The 19,936-nt window shown below is 38.9% G+C and overlaps 1 protein-coding gene across 1 annotated transcript in view; it reads right to left on the bottom strand.

Moving 5' to 3' along the window:
* Positions 1-674: 674 nt before the first annotated feature.
* The window catches only part of LOC148324044 (glypican-5-like), a 48,831-nt gene continuing 29,569 nt past the window's right edge, over positions 675-19,936 (bottom strand). Inside the window, exons 9-11 of the mRNA XM_088313373.1 lie at positions 13,148-13,277; positions 3,277-3,386; positions 675-1,564 (exon numbers count right to left, since the gene is read on the bottom strand). Of these exons, the coding sequence (XP_088169499.1) occupies positions 1,466-1,564; positions 3,277-3,386; positions 13,148-13,277 (339 nt within the window). The 3' untranslated portion in view covers positions 675-1,465. The remainder of the gene's footprint in view (positions 1,565-3,276; positions 3,387-13,147; positions 13,278-19,936) is intronic.

Genomic DNA, 19,936 nt, shown 5'->3' with positions numbered 1-19,936 from the left:
ATCTCAAGATGTTAATCCATTCAGATGAGTGTGATACCTTTCAGAAGAAAGTCAGTCACCCACTAACAGATGTGCAAAACAGCCTTCAGCTGGTTAACCGGCAGCCTTTTGAATATATTCATCAGTATTCCACTGAGCACAGTTTGGGGAGGGGGTGGAACCTCAACAAAGAGTGCTGGAATAATCCTAATTAATGTGTATAACATTCACTTCATATTATCAGATTTCGATTCAACGTGGCTTCAATCATGCTCTATTGTAATTTGTAAAACTAGTAAAAGCTGATAAAGTTTCAAATGTGTGGAAAAGCCTTATTGTCTTGGATGACAAATGTAAAATCTCCCTGGTGTCTTATTAATTCCGTTTGGAAACAAGCCAGGCATTGAAATAAAGAAAACATGACTTTGATTCAAACAAACTTGTCAAACAGATGTCTGTGTCTTACCCAAAGGAGCTACCTGTATTTATGTCCTTTCATCTACGCATGTTACTCTTCAGTGTACTTATTTTTAACTTCTGGGTGAAAAGGGATGGTAATAGGACTATATACCAATGTGAAGAAAATAGGCTTCGTATTCATATTGTATGACAAAAAATTAACTACTATGTCATGCATCCGGCATTACATAAGCATTCAATTTATCTCCATGCTTGTCAAGAAATTTTAGTTGGCATTTTGTGAACAGATTTATTATTTCAAATTATTTGACATAAGTATAAAGGTACTGTGAATGGCTGTTTTGCCCATTGTGAATGCATGTAACACATCATTTCATAGCAATGTCTCTTAAATTGTCCTGCTATAATACAATATACTACTACTATAATAACACTACAAAAACTACTATCGTTGAAAATGGTGTGTTCAATATACTCATTTCAAATTCATCAAGTGGCTGTAGAAAATGAAATCATCTGGATCCAGATACATTTTTTAAGCAGATGCATTGTTTATATAAAAACAAATACCTGGATCCATCCATGATTTTATTTTGTGTAATTACTTGAAATACAACTGAGTAAATTCAACAAACACGTTTCAGTGTATAGCTGTCATGGATCACATCAGTGAATGATTAAAAAAAAAAAAAACATCTACAAGTCAATCTGCTCTTTTCTATATTCTGCACTATTTACACAAAATTATTCTACATAAACTCTTTATATAAATATATAATATAGATTGATATTTACACCTCTTGAAAGAAGTAGTGCTGTGCCATCTATGCTATGAGAGTTAAAACAAGTGAGCACACAGTGAGGTCAGTGCAGGTAATATAAAATGCTTTCAGTCGTGACTCAATAGTTCATCTTCCATCATCATCATCATCAACATCATCATCAATTACGTAATTGTCCACAAAGTAACAATGAGTGGCCAACTGTGCTCAAAAAGGTTTTAAGTACTAAACAACCAAACGCAGGGCGTGGTTGTTTCTCAGTCCCCAATTCTGTCACTCAAGCGTCAACGGGGTTGCCATGGGGACAGCAGCAACAGGAGAGTCGCCAGACTCAAATGTAGTATTTCGAGAGTCAGCATGCAGCCTGAACCTGGTACAGGCACCTGATGGAGTAAATGTAAATGGGAGAGAAAAGAAGGGTGAATTCATAAAGTCATGGAGGTCATCCAGTCACGTTTCAAGATGATACATAACATAGAGTCAACCCTGTTATGAGTCTTTAGTGACATTCTTCTGGCAAATGAGACTAGATACTTTGTGTGTCTGGCTTTGTTAGATTTAACCGCAGCATTTGATAGTGCAGATCACAGCATTCTGTTAGCTCGTTTGCAGCACTAGGCATTAGTGGTATTGCACTGGTTTGGATCCTATTAGGCTGACAGAACATTTTGTGTTGAACTAGGTTGTGCTGAGTCCCGCACTGCTCCAATGTCATATGGGGTTTCACAGTGATAAATTCTGGGTCCTCTGCGGTTTTCATTGTATCTGATCCCTTTGGGTTCCATCTTAAGGAAACATGGTTCCGTCCAGTGCTATGTGGATGACTGGCAGATCTATGTTCCACTGAGCAAAAAAGATGCTTCCACATCGAGGCCACTTTTGTCTTGTCTGGAGGAAATCTTGACTTACATCGATGCATTTCTTGAATTATTGAAAAGAAAACAGAATTTATGGTGGTTGGTCCTAGTAATAGTCCTGCTACTTCCCATTCTGCTTACTTGGGGCCCCTGGGTCCTTATTTAAAACCAACAGTCTCGAACTTGCTTCCTAAACTGGACATTAATCTTAAATTGAACCGGCAAATGGGTGCTGTTGTTAAATGTAGCTTTTTTTATTCTAGGCAGCTGGCTAAGGTCAAGTGTCTCCTTCCTCAACAGCACTTGGAAAACAATAATTCATGCCTCCGCCACATCTTGGCTGTATTATTGCAATGCACTTTATTCTGGAGTCGCATAATCCTGGAGCGTACTTCTCTAGTTGGTCCAAAATGATGCGGCTCGCCTCTTGACTGGTACTCATGTCCTGTTTAGGCATGGTGGAGGTGGACCCAAATCCAGGGAAGCATCGCATGGAGTAATTTAAAGGGGTATTTAATTTAAAGAACCCAAAATGCAAACAGGGCAGTGGGAAAATCAAAAATACAAAGTGCAAAACAAAACGGATAAAGTAACAAAACAAACTCTAACAAAATGACCATCACTATGACTATGACTATGACTATGACTATGACTATGACTATGACTATGACTATGACTATGACTATGACTATGACTATGACTATGACCTTGACTGTGAACCGTGAAAGCTGCTGAAGAACGGACAACAGACACTTGAGTCTAGACAATGGCCCGACAAGGATTGAATGGAAACAGGGAAATAAATACAAGCAAATTAACAGGACAACAAGGGACACCTGGACAAGACACAGAGGGTTGGAGGGAGCTGATTGGCTGACACCAGGAACGGGCCGACAAGCACAGCAGGTGTACACAATTAACTAACGAGACACAAAGAAACAAGGAAAACCTGGAAATAAATACTAAACGAAAAAGATCAACCACATAGGCAGCAAATAACTCAAATTCTGGCATCCCTTTATTAGCTCCCTGTACATTTAATGGGACTGAGCATTTTCCATTGCTGGTCCCTCTCTTTGCTATGACCTAATCTTTAAAACTCATGTTAAAAGTCTGTTAAAAATCTTTTGAGGGGCAACAAAGGGCCAACTCAATTTACCACGGTAAATTAGAAGGTTCTTCAAAAGTTTCCTGCAGTAAAAAACATACTAATGATGAGAGAGTGTGATATTGCCTACCAGTGGTGCAGCGTTGAGATGAGGGGGAATGCTGTGGTGAAGAGGAGGAACAGGAGCCTTGTCCTTCATTACCGGACGGTGTCCACTGGATAAATGAACTGTGTCAATACCTAAGCACATAAATAGAACTTGATTATCTTTCTGTTGAGCAACTTCAGAGCAGCACTTTAATTGTTTTTGTTCACACCACACAGTGATAAAAAATGACTGAGCATAAGCATTTAAGTTCAGACATACCACAAAGTCAACTCAACTCGCAACACAGCAACATAAGCTGATCCAAAGCGGCCCATGTCAGCTGATTACATTAATTCCTTTTCAAATATTCCGTTAGCTCAGCTCTCCAAAGGAGAAGCAAGAGTTGCATATAAAAATGTTTTTTCCATTACTCACTTTTGACTGTCAGTGTGGATGAGGTATTAATTTAATAAATATTGTAATATTGTGGCTACTATATGCAATGGGGTGATGTGTTAAATCAAAACATAAATGGCCATCAGTAATGTATTGGCTAACATTTCCTGTACTCAAAATGTGCCCCTCTTTTTTTCCCTATTTTTTCATTTGAGTTTGACATAAAAACATATTATGGGACAATAGATTAATATTTAAGCTTTTTAGAAGGGCAGGGATGAATAAAATAAATTGACTATGACTATTTCCATTTATTTACATCTGGATTGGATATACAACTTAGGCTATGTTCACACTGTAGGGTGTGATGCTGAAAAATTGTTTTGTTCTTTTTGTTCTTTTTATGTACTCGTTCACATTGCAAAACCAAATGCAACTTCATGTGAATGTAACACATCCCGGTGTGACATACATGTGTACAAAGCAGAACGTGGAGTGATGTCCACTCCCTACCGCCCCCCCCCAAAAAAAAAACCTCACATGGCAAAGTGTTTACGAAGGTTAATCTTTTTCTCACCTCAAATCACCAGGATGGTACGGAGCCCCTTAGGGGACATGGAAGAGAAAAAAAAATAATTTGCGTTCCCTCGCAAAATCTTTGCGTTCCCTTGCAAAGATTGCATTCCCTCGCAAAGTTTGCATTCCCTCGCAAAGTTTGCGAGGGAACACAAAGTTGGTTTTTTTTCGAGTGAATGTTTATTTATTTTTTTTTTTAATGCGCGTTTATGTACTTCCGGGTCAGTTTGACTACCCTTGCCTCGAATGCGCTGCTGTTCAAGAGACGACAGTACGTTGGAGGCGGCACTAATCATGGAGGAGGGCTTGGAACTGTCTTTCACTTCTTTGAAAACCGTGCTTAATATCCAGAACTGATTTTATTTCTTTGTATTTCAAGACAATTTCAAAGTAAAATTGAACACACTCCATCTTTGCTGCGTTTGTTTTCACGGAAGATGACCCGGAAGTACATAAACGCGCATTAAAAAAAATAAACATTCACTCGAAAAAAAAAAAAAAAAACTTTGCGAGGGAACGCAAACTTTGCGAGGGAATGCAATCTTTGCAAGGGAACGCAAAGATTTTGCGAGGGAACGCAAAGTTTTTTTTTTCTCTTCCGTGTCCCCTAAGGGGCTCCGTAGTACGGCAATGTGGTAGGAGGTCGAAATATTTTAGAGAAATGAGGCGACACTCCTCATCTTCTCACTTTTTGGAGATGTCACATCAGTGCGTCAATATCACATCAATGCATAATAGATGAACCATATGCGTGACTGAATTTCTACTTTGACCACAAATGTTAACTTAATGCTCAATGTATCAAGTGGGATTAAATTAAAGTCACTGTTAAACACTGTGAGCCAAAACAACTTTGCAGATTCAAAGACGACTCACTGTATTCTCCCTCCCAAGCATTCTCCCACCCCCTTAAAGAGTGCATATTCGGCTTTTGATGACGCAGACAAGTACGTATACATGACGGGAAAAAAAATCACATATTGGCATAAAAATGTGATTGGGCAGGAGTGTGAACATAGCCTTAGACAATAGCCTTTTTAGTGACAAAACAACATTTTTAGGTCGGCGTAAGTATTTTAACAGCATTTATCACTTCTTTTCGATTTTTAATTTTCCATTCCCCCCCGAAAAGAAAACATTAAACCAATGAATTTTGTGTCATAGTCACACCATTACAAATAAGGCATGTTACCAGCCTTGACAGACGTCGGCTTGTTTACGGTGTTAATGCTATCCTAGTATTGCTAAGACTGGACAAGAATATGTTGCTGAAGCTGGACAATGTTCTCTGAGGCAATTTATCACAACAAAGCACTTTTAAAGGCACACAATTATGAAAGGCCGTGTTTCAGAATCATGTCAGTGAGGGGCTCAGCTTTCGTCAGAAGCGGGGGTTGAAATCATACAAGGTATTTTGAAAACTGCAAACTCTGTGTGCGTGTGTTGGCATTTCTCTGAGACCCACATGGGAGGTGAATGGGTCCATGCCCCCTAACATACACACAAGCACACACTTGAAAAACACGCTTACAAACAAAGGTGGGCAAAACAGATGTTTATGTATCATTTATTCATGTACAGTTGTCGCTCGTCTGCTGACAATAAATAGTGTTGCTGTCTTTCCCAACTGCACGTGCTGTATGATATTAATAATGTTCCTTGTTTAGACAATACAATGCTGCTGTCTATTTTTGTTGACAGGTAATAATGCTGGTGTTTGCTTGATTCTCAATTGCTTATACATAGTTTATTTATTGCCGTAGTTCTATGTTTGATTAATGGCCAGTCCATGGTGTAGTCCCCCTTTCACCAAAACTTGGCTTTGATAAGCTCCCTGCCATCCTGAACAGTGTTGTAGGATGGATGGATGAAATTAAAATCATTAATTGGTCCCGACTTGACATGTTATCCTTGCTACAATCGCAAAAGGAAAGTTTTGAAGGAAGTTAGGCAGGTATTTCATTTTATTATTTATATTGTATTTGTATGTATATGTGTATTTTTATTTCAATAAATGAAAATGTGTTTTAAAACCATACACCCAAGGCAATTGTTTACATACAAAAATATATTCCTGCTCCAAGATGCACTGGATGCAACAATGGCGCTTCCCCATTACCTTTATTTTGTATGATCTATTAGTATTCATACCAACCCCCACTCCCTTTTCACTCTGCATCCACCTGGTTACTTGATTGCTCATTTACAGTATGAGCACACTGGCATTTTGCTAGTTTCAGTTTTGATGGCTTTTATATGCCAGATAATTGTAAGTAATAATTTATGTTTGAACTGGAAAATCAAGTAACAGGGGAATGTGCAAGTGTATTACATGCAAAAGAATGTAAATGAATGTCTTTAAGTTCAATTTGAAATGCACAATGCAATTATGCAGCCGTTGAATGTTCAGTTCATGATCGTGTTCTCTGATGCCTGTCTTTAAACCAACGTGGAAGTCAAAAATAATCTTAGATGAGTGATGAACACTATCAAAAGCCATGCACATGACAGAGGAAAAGCATTGTCTGCATTGATAAAATAATTTCAGGTTACTGAGTTCCTTTTTGTAGATGACAGTTTACAGGTCACTTTTGGTTCAGGCCAGCTTAAAGTTTCTGACTCACATATTAGTTAACACCTCCAATCTGGCACAGCTGGCATCCCCAGTGGAGCAGACATGAAGGTTCAAATGAAGGTCAGCAGTACTTGCTACATACGCTATACTGGCCAAAGAGGACAGATGGTGGGAACGAGAACACACCAATGCAGCAACTTTGCCTTTCCGAACAAATTTATCTCTCTTGTTCACTAGTGATTTTTAATTAAGTTAGCTTCCGAAATAATATAAAAAATGATAAAGAGGCTTCTATTCAAGGGTGAGAGCAAGGCTTTCAGGCAGGTGGAGCGTAGCCATAAATCAGAACTTCAGTGACCAACACCGAATACAGTAAGTTGATTTTTAAGCAGTAATGAAATTCCTCACACAGACACACATGCACTTTTCAAAGCTTTCATCCAGAGAAATATGCCTAGTTGATGAAAGAGAACAAGTGATTTCTATGCTTGTAAAAACTAATTCAACTCATAAATCCGACCATCAAGATCCCCTGCAAAATATAAAGATATTACTCTATAGCTGTTTAATTTGTAAAAACGAGATAACATTCTATTTTAGCTATATTTTTTTTGCCCTAAATTCTATCTCATTAAAAAAGTGGGACTATTCATCCATGTCTTACTACTTATTAGTGGTGGGCCTATTTTATATTTTGGACAATACATTTCAACTTTGTTTATATAGCACATTTCACAACAGCTGCAGCTGTAACAAAACACTTCACATATAAAGTAACAATACCATAAGAAAGATTAAACCTGCAATGAAAGATACTAACAAAACAATAGAAAAAAAAAAACAATAGACCAATGTCTCAAGTTGGGTTGAAAAGCCAAAGAATAAAAATGTGTCTTCAAACGAGTTTTAAAAGTAGACAGAGAGGGGGCTTGGCTAAGATTTAATAGAAGCTCATTCCATAGAGAAGGACCGGCAACAGAAAAGGCACGATCCCCCCGAGGCTGCAATTAATCCTCGTCACCTCTAGCAGCATTTGGTCCAGAGACCTGAGGCAGCGGGCCGGTGTGTAGAGGTGGAAGAGCTCAGAGAGATATGCTAGGTGAGGCCGTTTAAAGATTCGAAGATGATCAGAAGTATCTGAATGCGAACTCTAAAATGCACTGGGAGCCAGTGAAGAGAGACCAAGATTGAGGTTATATGTGCTCTCTCTGTGAGCAGCAGATTTTTGGAGCAACTGGAGATGCTTGAGGGAGGACTGTCTGACTCCAAAATAAAGTGCATTCCAATAATCTATCTGAAATGTAACAAAGGCATGGGTTACTTTTACCAAGTGCTGTTGAGAAAGGAAGAGCTTTACCTTAGCCAGCTGTCTAAGATTAAAGAAGCTGGATCAAACAACAGTACTGATTTGCTGATCTAATTAAAAATCACTGTCCAATTTAAAACCCAAGTTTGAGACTGGTGGCTTTAGGTAAGATATTACGAGGGCTAAGGTCACCAGGGTGGAATGTAGAAGGGTCACTGGGCCCGACCGAACACAATAACTTTTTTTAACTGTTTTCTTTTCGTTGAAATTTAAGAAATTCAGCGGCATCCACTGTTTTACCGAGGAACACCTGTCACTTTCTTCAAAGACTACTGCCCTGAGGTCATCGAACAAAGTTTGGCTGATCGTGACGTGATGTCAAGGCTGTACCAACGAGGCTACAAACCGGCGCTTCTGTATCTTGCGAGGCTGGCAATGAGGGAAGGTCTTAACCTTTCTGAAAGCACACTGCGATGAATTGCTGAGGATCCTCAACTGGAGAATAGTGGCAACTTCCGTCATGGCAGCGGCTGTTCGGGTTCGAATGTGGGTACCTGCAGCTGTCGAATCGGCACAGCTGACTGATGTTCATAACCACAAAGTTGCACTGCAGGCATTTTTTTTTTTGGTTTCAATTACAGCATGGTGATTGTAAGACACTACTAAGTTGATGATTTTTTTCTTTTTAGCACGTTTTTGCCCAGAGCTGCATGTCGGCTGCGTGTCCAAATTACTTTGCACAGGATCGGGACTGGTCTTCAGTTTTTCGCACGCTCTATGATGTACATTGAGTTTGTATCAGTATTATGTTATTTTGGTCTTCTTTACCCATTTGCTTCTAGCTATATTCTGTACATATGGGCATTGCATGCTGGGAGGGACAATCACCGTTAATATTCAGATGCTGCATCAGTCCTTCCACACACAATTTATACTTCATTAAGACTACATTCCGTAGTCTACACAATAGATGATCAGTGGTCTTCATATTGTGAGCTGGAATGTCAAGGGCCTAAATCATCCAGTTACAAGAAAGAAGGCATTTAATCATCTCAAGCAATTTAGGGCAGACATTTTGCCAATCGGTTAAAACAGGTCAGAACGTCGCTTTCGCAGTGGTCCCCACTAATGTTATCGCTTGCCGGACGAATAAACTCCATAAAAATGAATATGCTTCCAAAATTTGCGGAATTTGTGGCAGTGTATTCAAGTATTTATTCCAAAAACCTTCTTTGTCTCTCTGGAGTCTATAATTTATTCATACATATGGCGGTGTAGGAGGCCTCGGGTCAGCAAAGTTGTGCTCCAGAGACCTAAAAGGGACGGAAGTATCGGGCTCCCTGACTTCCGACAGTATTCCTGGGCTGCCAATATTTATTGTATTGCTTTTTGGACTCCCTTCTACCTTCAGTACGATGGTCCTGCCTGGATGTTTGTTTCCTTCAACTGGTTGAGAAATATAATTTACCAAAAAATCACTTTTGTCGGTTTATACAGGTCAAGGAGTATGTTCGCTCCAATGTGCCCAGTTTCCCCTCAGTACCCAATACTAACCCGATTGATCTTTTTCGCTCTTTCAAGCCATTATATCAAGGAGCCTTGTCAAAATTATATAACATCAGCTTGACGTCTTTATGCTCAGCGCCTGACAAAGGTAAGGTAGCCTGGGAGAAGGATTTGGGACACATTCCTGATGGCCTGCAGGACTCCATTCTCTCATCAATACATCAATTCTCAATTTGTGCCAGACACAGTCGCCTTCAATTCAAGATCGTACATAGAGCGCACATGTCAAAGGTTAAATTGTCTAATAGATGGAACCCCCACCTGCGACAAGTGTAAATTTAGCAATGCTACCTTGTTGCATAGCTACAACTCAAGCTGGCATCCGTTACACATGACCTGAAATATTTTTGTGGACAGAGGGAAAGGTGGCGTGTAGCAAGGACGGCCCTTTCTCGAAGCATATGCCCCTCTCGCCCTCAGGATGGCACATCAGCATGCGTACTATTCTATTGTTGATTAGCGACATAAGTGCACCGAATTACATTTATGTTGAGGGGGGCAGTGGATTTCCCCCCCTTTTTTCCCACTTTGCAAAGCACAAAGAGCTCATCAAGGTGACCCGTTTTGAAGATGTGGATGACATTAAGATGGCCGTGATGACAGAGCTGCAAATGATCCCGAAAGAGACCATCCAGGGCTGCATCAAGATGTGGTAGAGAAGGCTGGGAAATTGTGCTTGACTCCTGGAGATTCACTTGTAGCTTTGATTTGAAATGAAAAACTTTTGTGACACACCTCATTCAGCATAAAGATTTGCAATTCGGTGCTGAGCCAAATAAGGCTTTGGAACAGATCTCAACTGTATTTCATTCGAGTTGACGAATTGGTGAGCTGATGTCAGATAACATTGATTTGCGGAGAGATAGTTAAAATGAAAACTGATTGCTGAGTGTAAAAATCTATTAATGTCTGATATCAAAAGAATGTATTGTTTTGTACAAAAATGTCAAATGAGGGCCAATTCTGTGCGGATTATGCTGTGAATAAATTCCGCATTCTCTTTTTGTCTCTCAAACGGACAATGCTCACAAACACCCTCTTAAAAGGTGACCTTGAAAGGTGTCAGGATAGTATAGCATGTGCGTGTGTGCACAGTTGTGTGCGTGTGTAGTGTGGTAAATGTATCCCTTGCATTTCTAGCTGAATCAGTAATGAGCATTTCATTACTTCAGCCTCAGTTCCCCGAGGAGGAAGTACACACGCACGCACACGCACACCCTCCCACCCCCACCCACACACACTCACACACACACACACGCACGCACGAACACAAATTAAACATGAGGAAGCTACAAATGATATCCCATCTAGTAGTGATCAGTAGAAGGGCAACATGAGAATGAGGTACAAAAGAGGAAGAAGAAAATGAAATGGAACAACGTTAATTAACTCTACTGTACTTAGACTTTAGATTGTATGTGGCCACCAGTTTGACTTCTGAATTTAAGTTTTAGTTGCTTACAGTTTATTGTTGTTTTGACGTGACTCTGTTACTGTTCGTAAAAAACAATTCCATCAAACTAATGTGTCACTACAAATCTAAAATTTAATGTTGTATTAATGCAAATTAGGATATTAAAATTCAAGACAAAATTAAATTATGATGGGCTGGATTAAGGAATCATTTGCTAAATCAGATTTCCCATTTAGTGGATCCCTACACGTCCTATGTAATGAAAAGTTGCACATGCATAACTGCTGCAAAAGAACGGTAAACATGTGTGGATGGGAAGATTAATTTTATTTTTTTGTGTTGAGTTGTTATCGTATAAAAATATCAACATTCCTAGTTGTTGTGTGTATTATTTAATTTTGGTTGAGGAATTTTGTTGTCTTAAAATGTTTTATTATTTACATTTATTGACTGTTCGAAATTACTTTGCTTTTTTATTATCATCGATACAACAACTGGTCATGCATATATAAGCATTGATTGACTTTAAAAGTTAATCAGACAGAAATGAGAGGATATTGTGACCATATAAAAGTGATTATTACTTGTGGATCCAAATGGTATTTTTTTAAATCCCTATGACCCTGCAGCACATTAGGCAGGGGGACTCTGGAAATCCCGCTCAACTCGGCTCAATAAGCAACTGATATTATTCTAAGCATGTTTGCAACCTCGATACAGAGTGTATGAATTCGACAAAAATGCAGCTTCATTTTATAGCACTGATCAATCTGAACCATAGGCTCGCTTTTATAGTCACTTTTCTGGTACCATTCAGCCATATATGCTTATAAATATAGATCAAGCGAGAAGGGAGCATGCACTGGAACATATTGGCTTTTCTCTTAAAATAGATCATTTAGACTTTGCACAGCTTAGCCTATAAACCCTGTCCCATCGGTCACTTTTGAATGTTATGATCGATGATATATTGTAATTATAGAAAATGAGACGTTATTTTTGAGCAAAAAGAAAAATTCCAGAATACAATTTACATTTGTAACAACAACATAATAGTTTGTGGCTATACACAGAATAGCAGAGAGGAGAGAAGAAGCAGCAGCATTTACATTATTGACTAACAGAACACGTCTGGGGAAGCACAAGGATCGAGGAAAGGAGCGTGTAGGTCTGAGTAGAAAAAGAAATCGATCAAAATAAATCTCTGTGAATTTCTAAGGCGAGGAAAATGAGAAATGACAAAACGAAGGCAGAAAGCTAGTGAAAGGGACTGTCTGCTCACATACGTAAGTGCTGCTCTGTGTGTAAGACCAATTGTGACATCCTTATGTGTCATCATGATGACAAATAGAGCAGATCCTGATCAGTATTCAGGGTGCCTCTGATACATAGCATGTAAGGTTGGGACATTTGGGCCCCAAGTAGTAAGACAGAGGTCAGCGCTTAACAAGCAATTGTCTGTGGAATTAAATTAAGGTTTCGCAATGTATTTTGCATTTACTATTGTGCACTTTGTACAATTGTAAAACAATATTGCTTTTCAGTATCGAGTGTTAATAGTTAAGTTATTGGATGTGCTTTTTAAATAAAAGTGCATATGAACGTAAATGACATATCCTCCTTGTTCATAATACATTTGATCATGTATTGATAAACCTGAAGTCAACTTATGTAAAATCCGTGTGAAAATATTGATGAAACGAATAAAACAATTAATTTAAAAAAATAATGTGCCTGCGTGGGTTTTTTCCGGGTACTTTGGTTTTCTCCCACATTCTAAAAACATGCTTGGTAGTTTAATACCATTGACCGCTAAAGACGTAAAAGATCCTTTTTTTTTTTTTTACTCTGCTGGTAGTGAATGAGTTAATTGAACACTCCATATTGTCCTCGTGTGTGACTGTGGGTGTGAATGGTTGTTCTAATGTGTCCTGTGATTGGCAGGTAACCAGTTCCGGGTGTACCCCGCCTAATGTCCAAAGACAGCTGGGATAGGCTCCACCACACCCGCAACCCTCATGAGGAGAACCGGTTCAGATACTAAATGGATGCATTGAAGGGCAGATAACAAAAACCTCACCAGATGCTTCACAGCCGTCTTCATCGTCACAGTCTTCTCCACTGCCCTTGTCGGCTTCTGCACTGCCTCCGTCATCTTCCTCAGCCTTTCTTGCTGCTTCATGCGCCCAGCCAAGCTCCACCAAAAGTTCCTAACACACATGAATGCGTGCAGATTTCACAAGTGCTTTCATTCTACTCATTAACCGACTGTGCTCCCAGTCGAATGCATAGGCACGGCACAGCTACTCATTTACAGTTTCTTCCTGAGAGCCATCTCCGTGCTGAACTCTCGCAGACAACTACCCTTACCTTGTAGAACTGCAATATAATGTGTTTTATTTATTTAATTTCATATTTATTTCTATTTAATTATTTAATCTTTATATTTATATTTACATTATATTTAATTAAATTATTTGTTATATTGCACTGGAGAGGGGAGCTCTCCAATCTCGTTGTGCACTGAGTACAATGACAATAAAGGGCATTCTGATTCTGATTTATTTAAAGCATACAGTTTCAAGAGTGACTGATGTGAAGGAAATGTATCTGGTGATAAAGTAATTTTGGTCACACATAATTAACATCTCTCCAATGATACTGTAATACAGTCCAACTTAGCCATCACTGTCAAACCTATAATATGACATTGCTTCATTAACTTTGGTTCCTTCTCAACCACCTTATGTGTAGTTTAATTAATTTAATTGCAAAGCATATAACACATGAGAGATACACACAAACATCCGTTTGGCCGTATCTAAAATAAGGAAAAGTTGTATGGATACTGAGTGTTTTGGCATAGGTATTATTAGTCGTTGTGTTTTCTCCATTGAAAGACATTTCTATTTTCCTGCTTTCAGTCTACTATCCAAATAGCCTTTTTCATTACATTATAGTGTGTGATGGTTTCCACTGTTTCAAATAAATAATTGAATGGTGTTTTATGGAGAAACTATAGAACAAAACAAATATAATATGCCGCTTGAGATGCAGAAAGTCTTTAACACTTACTAATTTATTTCTTAAAACCACAAACAGCAATTGGCTGGCAACCAGTTCAAGGTATCCCCCGCCTACTGCCCGAAGATAGCTGGGATAGGCTCCAGCACCCCCCGTGACCCCAGTGAGGAGAAGCGGTACAGAAGATGGATGGATGGATGGAAAACCACAAACAGGTCTTTTAGAGAAATGAGTACTGAAACAACTGGGATTCATTTATTGCATGCATGGATGTTTTGCACAAATTAATCATCTAAAAGTGAATCTCAATCTAAAGCATTCTCAGAAATAAAGATGGGCAGCATGAATCAGGAGACATGTGGCCTCAACATACAGTCATGGGGTTCCAAGACTTTGAGTGCCACGTTGTCAGAGGGGAAAGGCACGGTGTGTGTGAGATGATTCAACATGTCATAGGACTGCAATTGAGCAATATACCAGAGCAATATTTTTTTTCCTAGTTCCAGCTAACAATATAATCGATAGATTCATTAGGAAAAGTAGAGATGATTCCAAGGTTCCTACCTAAGTATTGATAACATATAGAATTCATTTTTATAAATTTCCAGCTCTGGAAAAGTATTTAAATGTGTGAAAAAATATCCATGTTGCCACGGCTGTCAAACCAGCTCTATTTTCTAAATGAACATTTTTTTAGGATCTTCGAAGCACAGCTACAATGTTTGTGTGAGAGCACACAATATTACACCATGGTCTTTCGGTTGAATACTTGATTCTAATTGGCTCCGAAAGTAACTCCATCAGTGCACATTATATGTTGATGGAGCACACCGTTCAAACGTCTCAAGTAGCTCCTGTCAAAAATCACTACATTATTGCAAATTCATGCACAGCACCGTTCGCCATTATTTTATACAAGAAAGCATAGAAACCTGACACAGTCACAAGACTTTCTGAAAAGTAAACAAAGTCATCTGAGGTCAGAAATTTGCTCATTTAAAACAATAACGAATGATTTCATCATTTACTTTATTTGGTGATTACAACTAGGGCCCAACCAATTAACCCGCCGGCCAATGCAACTGGCCAATACAAGAGCTAATCTTTTAAAATGGTGAAAGAAATTGGGGTTTTTAGACTTTAACACATTACAACATCATAAAATGATTATCAACCAAAATCAAGCCAATTTATACAGATTTGATATCTGTTATAAAGTTAAACAACTACCACTAAAGGTCAAAGTGTTGTAAAACAGTCAAATGATCTCCCTGTAAAAAAAATTATTCATTATATGACTTTTTTTTTTTTTTTTTTTTTAATGAAGCAGCTGATCAATTTTATTCTGCAGACAGAAGCAGCTCAAAAAGCTAACTCCGTAAAATTCCACTCACAGACAAGGATGAAATCAACACGAATAAAAAACAATATAGGCGATTCAAACACCAAGACGCTTCCTGGCACAAAAAGCACAAATACAAACTGAACACTTCACCGTGAATATTTCCAATGATAACCTGCGAAAATTATTTGCCGCAGTCTCTTGGACGAAGACCGACAGAGACAGTGCCGCTCGCCTGATAGCTTTCCTCAACTGTTACATTAACATTCTGAATAAAAGTGCAATAAAGCCCGTATCCCACTGAGCCGCGAACGTTTGCCAGGGTAGCAGATACTGATTTATTGAAGGCCGCAAAGATGTTCGACAGATGTTTTATTGGTCTCTGACACTTTCTTCTGTCACAAGAAAGACCATCAAAATTGTTAACGAATGTTTGCGATCTTGAACGAAAGAAACCATAATGAACCCTATGACAAATCAACATTTGCTACCTTCAGAAAAAACACTCACAAACGTTCCCACCTCAGTGGGCTATGGGCTTAATAAAAACAGATTCATTTATCATACCTATGGTTTGGTATTTATATTTCCTTAGAAAGTTGAGGGACTGGAATTATTAGTATGAAATCGTGAATTGGTAGTTTCATTAATTATTTCCGTTGGCAAGATCCCATTGTATAAGCAGGTGAATGACCTTCAAGGTGTACAATTAGCAGGGATGAATGGACCTCACAGAGGCAACTGTACACTGTTGCATCAGTTTATGCATCCTTGTCATCCATTAAAAGCTGATAATTGTCCACTTTTTATACACCGTTAAGATACATAATGGGTAGGTGTAAATTTTCTGACAAACTGGCTCATAAAAATCAAATATAGTCAAAGACTGGTTGACTAAGACTCCCAAAGGCATAAAGAAGCAAACTGCAGACTCTGTATGAAATGATTTAATCTCAAACAAAGGGGAGGGGCCAATTTTGAGTCATATGTATTTTTTTGTTTTTTTGAGAAGTCTGGAAATTAGCAGAGCTAAGCAGAATCCCATTTTTGACAAATTCCAAAAAAAGGGTTCGCTTAACAAAGGCCGAAGGTTGATGCGAGTCCGGCCCACAAATCGGAACTTGTGCGGGTGGTGAACCTATTCGCCAAATGGGCAAACAACAAAAATTGCGTCGGAATGCGTCAAAAGCGCCACTAGCGACTGTTTGTGTATGAAAAGACATGAGACAGCAGTGTTGCGTTCAAGCATGTCTGTATTTCCTTAATCTGACATCACGTAACCCCATGTGTAAAGATCTTTGCACCCAGAACCAAATTCATGTATCAGAAAACTGGGTTGGACTTCTAATTAAGCTATTGCTGGCCACGTTGACATTGTCTGTCAATTCTGAAAAAAGATGGACGCAAAGCAGTGAGGCAACTGCCCTTCCCCATGTAAGTGTGGAGGTTCTCACAAGTTTGATTATGCCTGTCCTGATTGGCTGAGCATGTACACACAAATTTTAATTGCAAGAATAATGAATGACTAAGCTAGCAAAATCTCATTAGACTGCAAAGCTTGCATGAAACAGCACCCACTGCTCCAAAGGTCTAATTAACTGCTACCAACGAATGGGGTCAGTGGAAGATGAGAAAGGTGAGGCAAAGACAATGAGAATGACGCACCTCGAAAGCACGCTAAGACAATTAATATTCCATATTTAGTTCCTTCTCTCAATCTTGCAATCTGGTTGTGCTGTTAGCACTAGAAATGACATCATAAACAATAATGAATTAAAGGTTTGAATTAATGGCTGTGTCTCTCAAATGGGAATGTACTTGGCCAGGAGTTGGATTAAAAGGTGACCTCAATGTTGTTTGCTGGGCAAAGATTTTTCATTCACACTACCTACTAATATTTCTTGTAATGTACTGGTAATTTATGTTCACTACTATTCCCATTTGAAGTTTATTGTAAAAAAAAAGAAAAAATTAACATACAACAAAAAATTGCACTTTTTGTACTTAACCAAATCGCGCAACAGCATTAGGCTGGCACACTTCCATAAAACAAACACATCATGGGAAACAGCATAGATGGGCTAATGAAATTAGCTTTGGTGTTGTGCTCATTATGAAACTAAGCAATTGATATTTGAACACAAACAGTGCAGCAACACATACAGACGAACATATATGACAATAATCAAAGGCGCTGCAAAAAATGTGATATGTTGCCGTTGGGCCTTTTTTGCTTTTTCTGTCAGAGGTTGCAACAGCGAAACATATTATTGCTGCTTAAAGTACTCTGCTTCGTGTTTCATCTTCAAAGCTGTGTGTACCACGTCTGCATGTGTTATATTGCCCCCAGGTAACCAAGAAGTACCCACCAGAAGGAGAAGCATGAAAATATGATGCAAAAAAAGTTAATTATTTACCAATCAGCGATCTATTTTCTATAATCTCATTTGAGATACACACAAGCACAGGTGGAAGATGCAAACTGATGTGCTAACCAGTCACACACTGTGCCGCTTTTCATTCTGTTAAATTATGTTGTTACCGGATGTTTTTGTAAATTATATTTATTATTTAAAAAAAAACATATATATTTTTTTGTTTTGTTTTTGGTTTTGATTTTGCGGTGGCCGGAATGTATTTAAGAAAATTCCCTTCATGAATTTGACTAAAGGAATCATCCAGCCAGGATGGTCTATTTTTTCAATAAACTCAATTTATGTATCCTTTTATCAGGAAACTGATAATAGCTTGCATTTTCCATTTTATCTATTTGCTTTGGAGAAATTAGTGAAGAAATAACAATTTGAAAAATGCCCTCTGGAAATAAAGGATATAGCCACGCCCACTCTCCCCTCTCCTTGTCATGCCAGGGACCAATCACAATTCGCCCATTCAAAGTCACTCTAAATACGTTGCTAAAAATGTCAAAATAATGGGACCAACCGGCCCCCAAAATGTATGTGGACATCTCCACTTGGGCCCACTTCAACCCCTTCAAACATCACAAAACGATTCGCCTTTCCATGGCTGCCTTAAAAGAGAATGACATAATGAGCAACTCACTTGCAGTTTCTGACATGTCTGTTTTCTTTAATAAGTCACCAAGATACGCAAACACAATTCGTTCTGAGAGGCTTTTTGTAAGGTTAATTGTTCGTAGGTTGTTATATATTAACATTTCATTCATAAGAATGAGCTTGACTTCCTTTTTTTCATCAATGCATCTCTGGGCTATGTCTCCAACACTCATACTTGGCAGTGGAGTCAGCCTCCTTGCTGGAACTTTGGTGCTCTGAATTTTACAAAGTCTGTCCATCCATCCATTTTCTGCACTGCATATCCTCACTAGGTTTGTGCGAGGGCATGCTGGATGTTTTCACTGCCCAACTTTTTTAATGTGAAGCTCGCTATCCGACATTGATGCTCCCGATGCTTCCTCGGCTAAAAGCACATGCCGCTCCGCGATGCAGAAAATTTAAAGAGACCACCTCCAGAGTTCGTTGGTGAGATGTTTATCCAAAATGGAAGCTCACTCGCACTGCGACGCTGACGGCTGCAAGCAGTGGCAGACATGAACGTACTCGACGGCACAAAGCCGCATGTCTGGAGCTTAAGAAGCTGTTCTGCTAACCTCGTCTGGTTAGTGACCAAAACCTCATTGTTGCTTTTTGCAGTGCTGTTACTTTTAACACCACCGGAGGGGCATGCAGTTTTTTTTACATCCATGCCTGCCTTCCTGCCAGCAGCTGCCGGTCAGTAGCTGCCTTCAAAGACTTAATAAAACTTTAGCGGAACTGAATGTCCAAAATAAATAGTAACCAGTCGGGGTTTGTGTGTGCAACCTTGTCCACTTCATCCTGTGTAATTTGAGAAGTGATCAGAAATGTATTTTTGATTTTGAAGAGGTGATCAGATGTTTGATGTCAATGAATCCAAAATATTGCGCAGAACGCTTTTATACTTTTACAGGTTGAAGTGGACAAGAGTAGTAATGTGCATTTGCCTTCTGGTGGCAATTGGTCGCCGTTAAAGCCAATAGAACAGATAAACCACGCAATATTACCTTGTGTGTTCCCTTGCTGTAACATAGACAGCTGACGGAAAAAATAGCAAGCCAAAAACCCAAAGGGGGCATGCCAATTTTGTCGTAAATCACATCGCAAAAAACAAAAAAACATAAATCACAAATCACTACAGAGTCTTAGAGGGGTGAATTTTAGTACAGATAAGAACCAATGTTCAGCTGTTTCAAGTGTCCTTTTTAGATAGTAAACTGAAAGAGAATTCAATTCATATGCCAAGGACAGGTAGACTCTTTAGTTTGACAGCTTTCGAGCAGTGTCACTGTCAGTTAAGCATCTTGGACACAAGCAGTATTATTGCGGATGACCTTGATGGATGATTCATGAATAATCACTCCAAAGCCTGTCAGCAGATTACCAACCTGTCAAAAGCTTTGAGAGTGCCGCATAAATCTGTTGTAATTGCTGAATTAATGCATTA

The sequence above is a fragment of the Idiotropiscis lumnitzeri genome, chromosome 13 (genome assembly GCF_059441095.1).
Source record: "Idiotropiscis lumnitzeri isolate Australia: NSW breed Sydney's pygmy pipehorse chromosome 13, RoL_Ilum_1.0, whole genome shotgun sequence".
In the NCBI taxonomy this organism is placed as follows: Eukaryota; Metazoa; Chordata; class Actinopteri; order Syngnathiformes; family Syngnathidae; genus Idiotropiscis; species Idiotropiscis lumnitzeri.
Note: the sequence above shows the minus strand (reverse complement) of the source record. Positions and strands in the feature narration are given on the sequence as shown.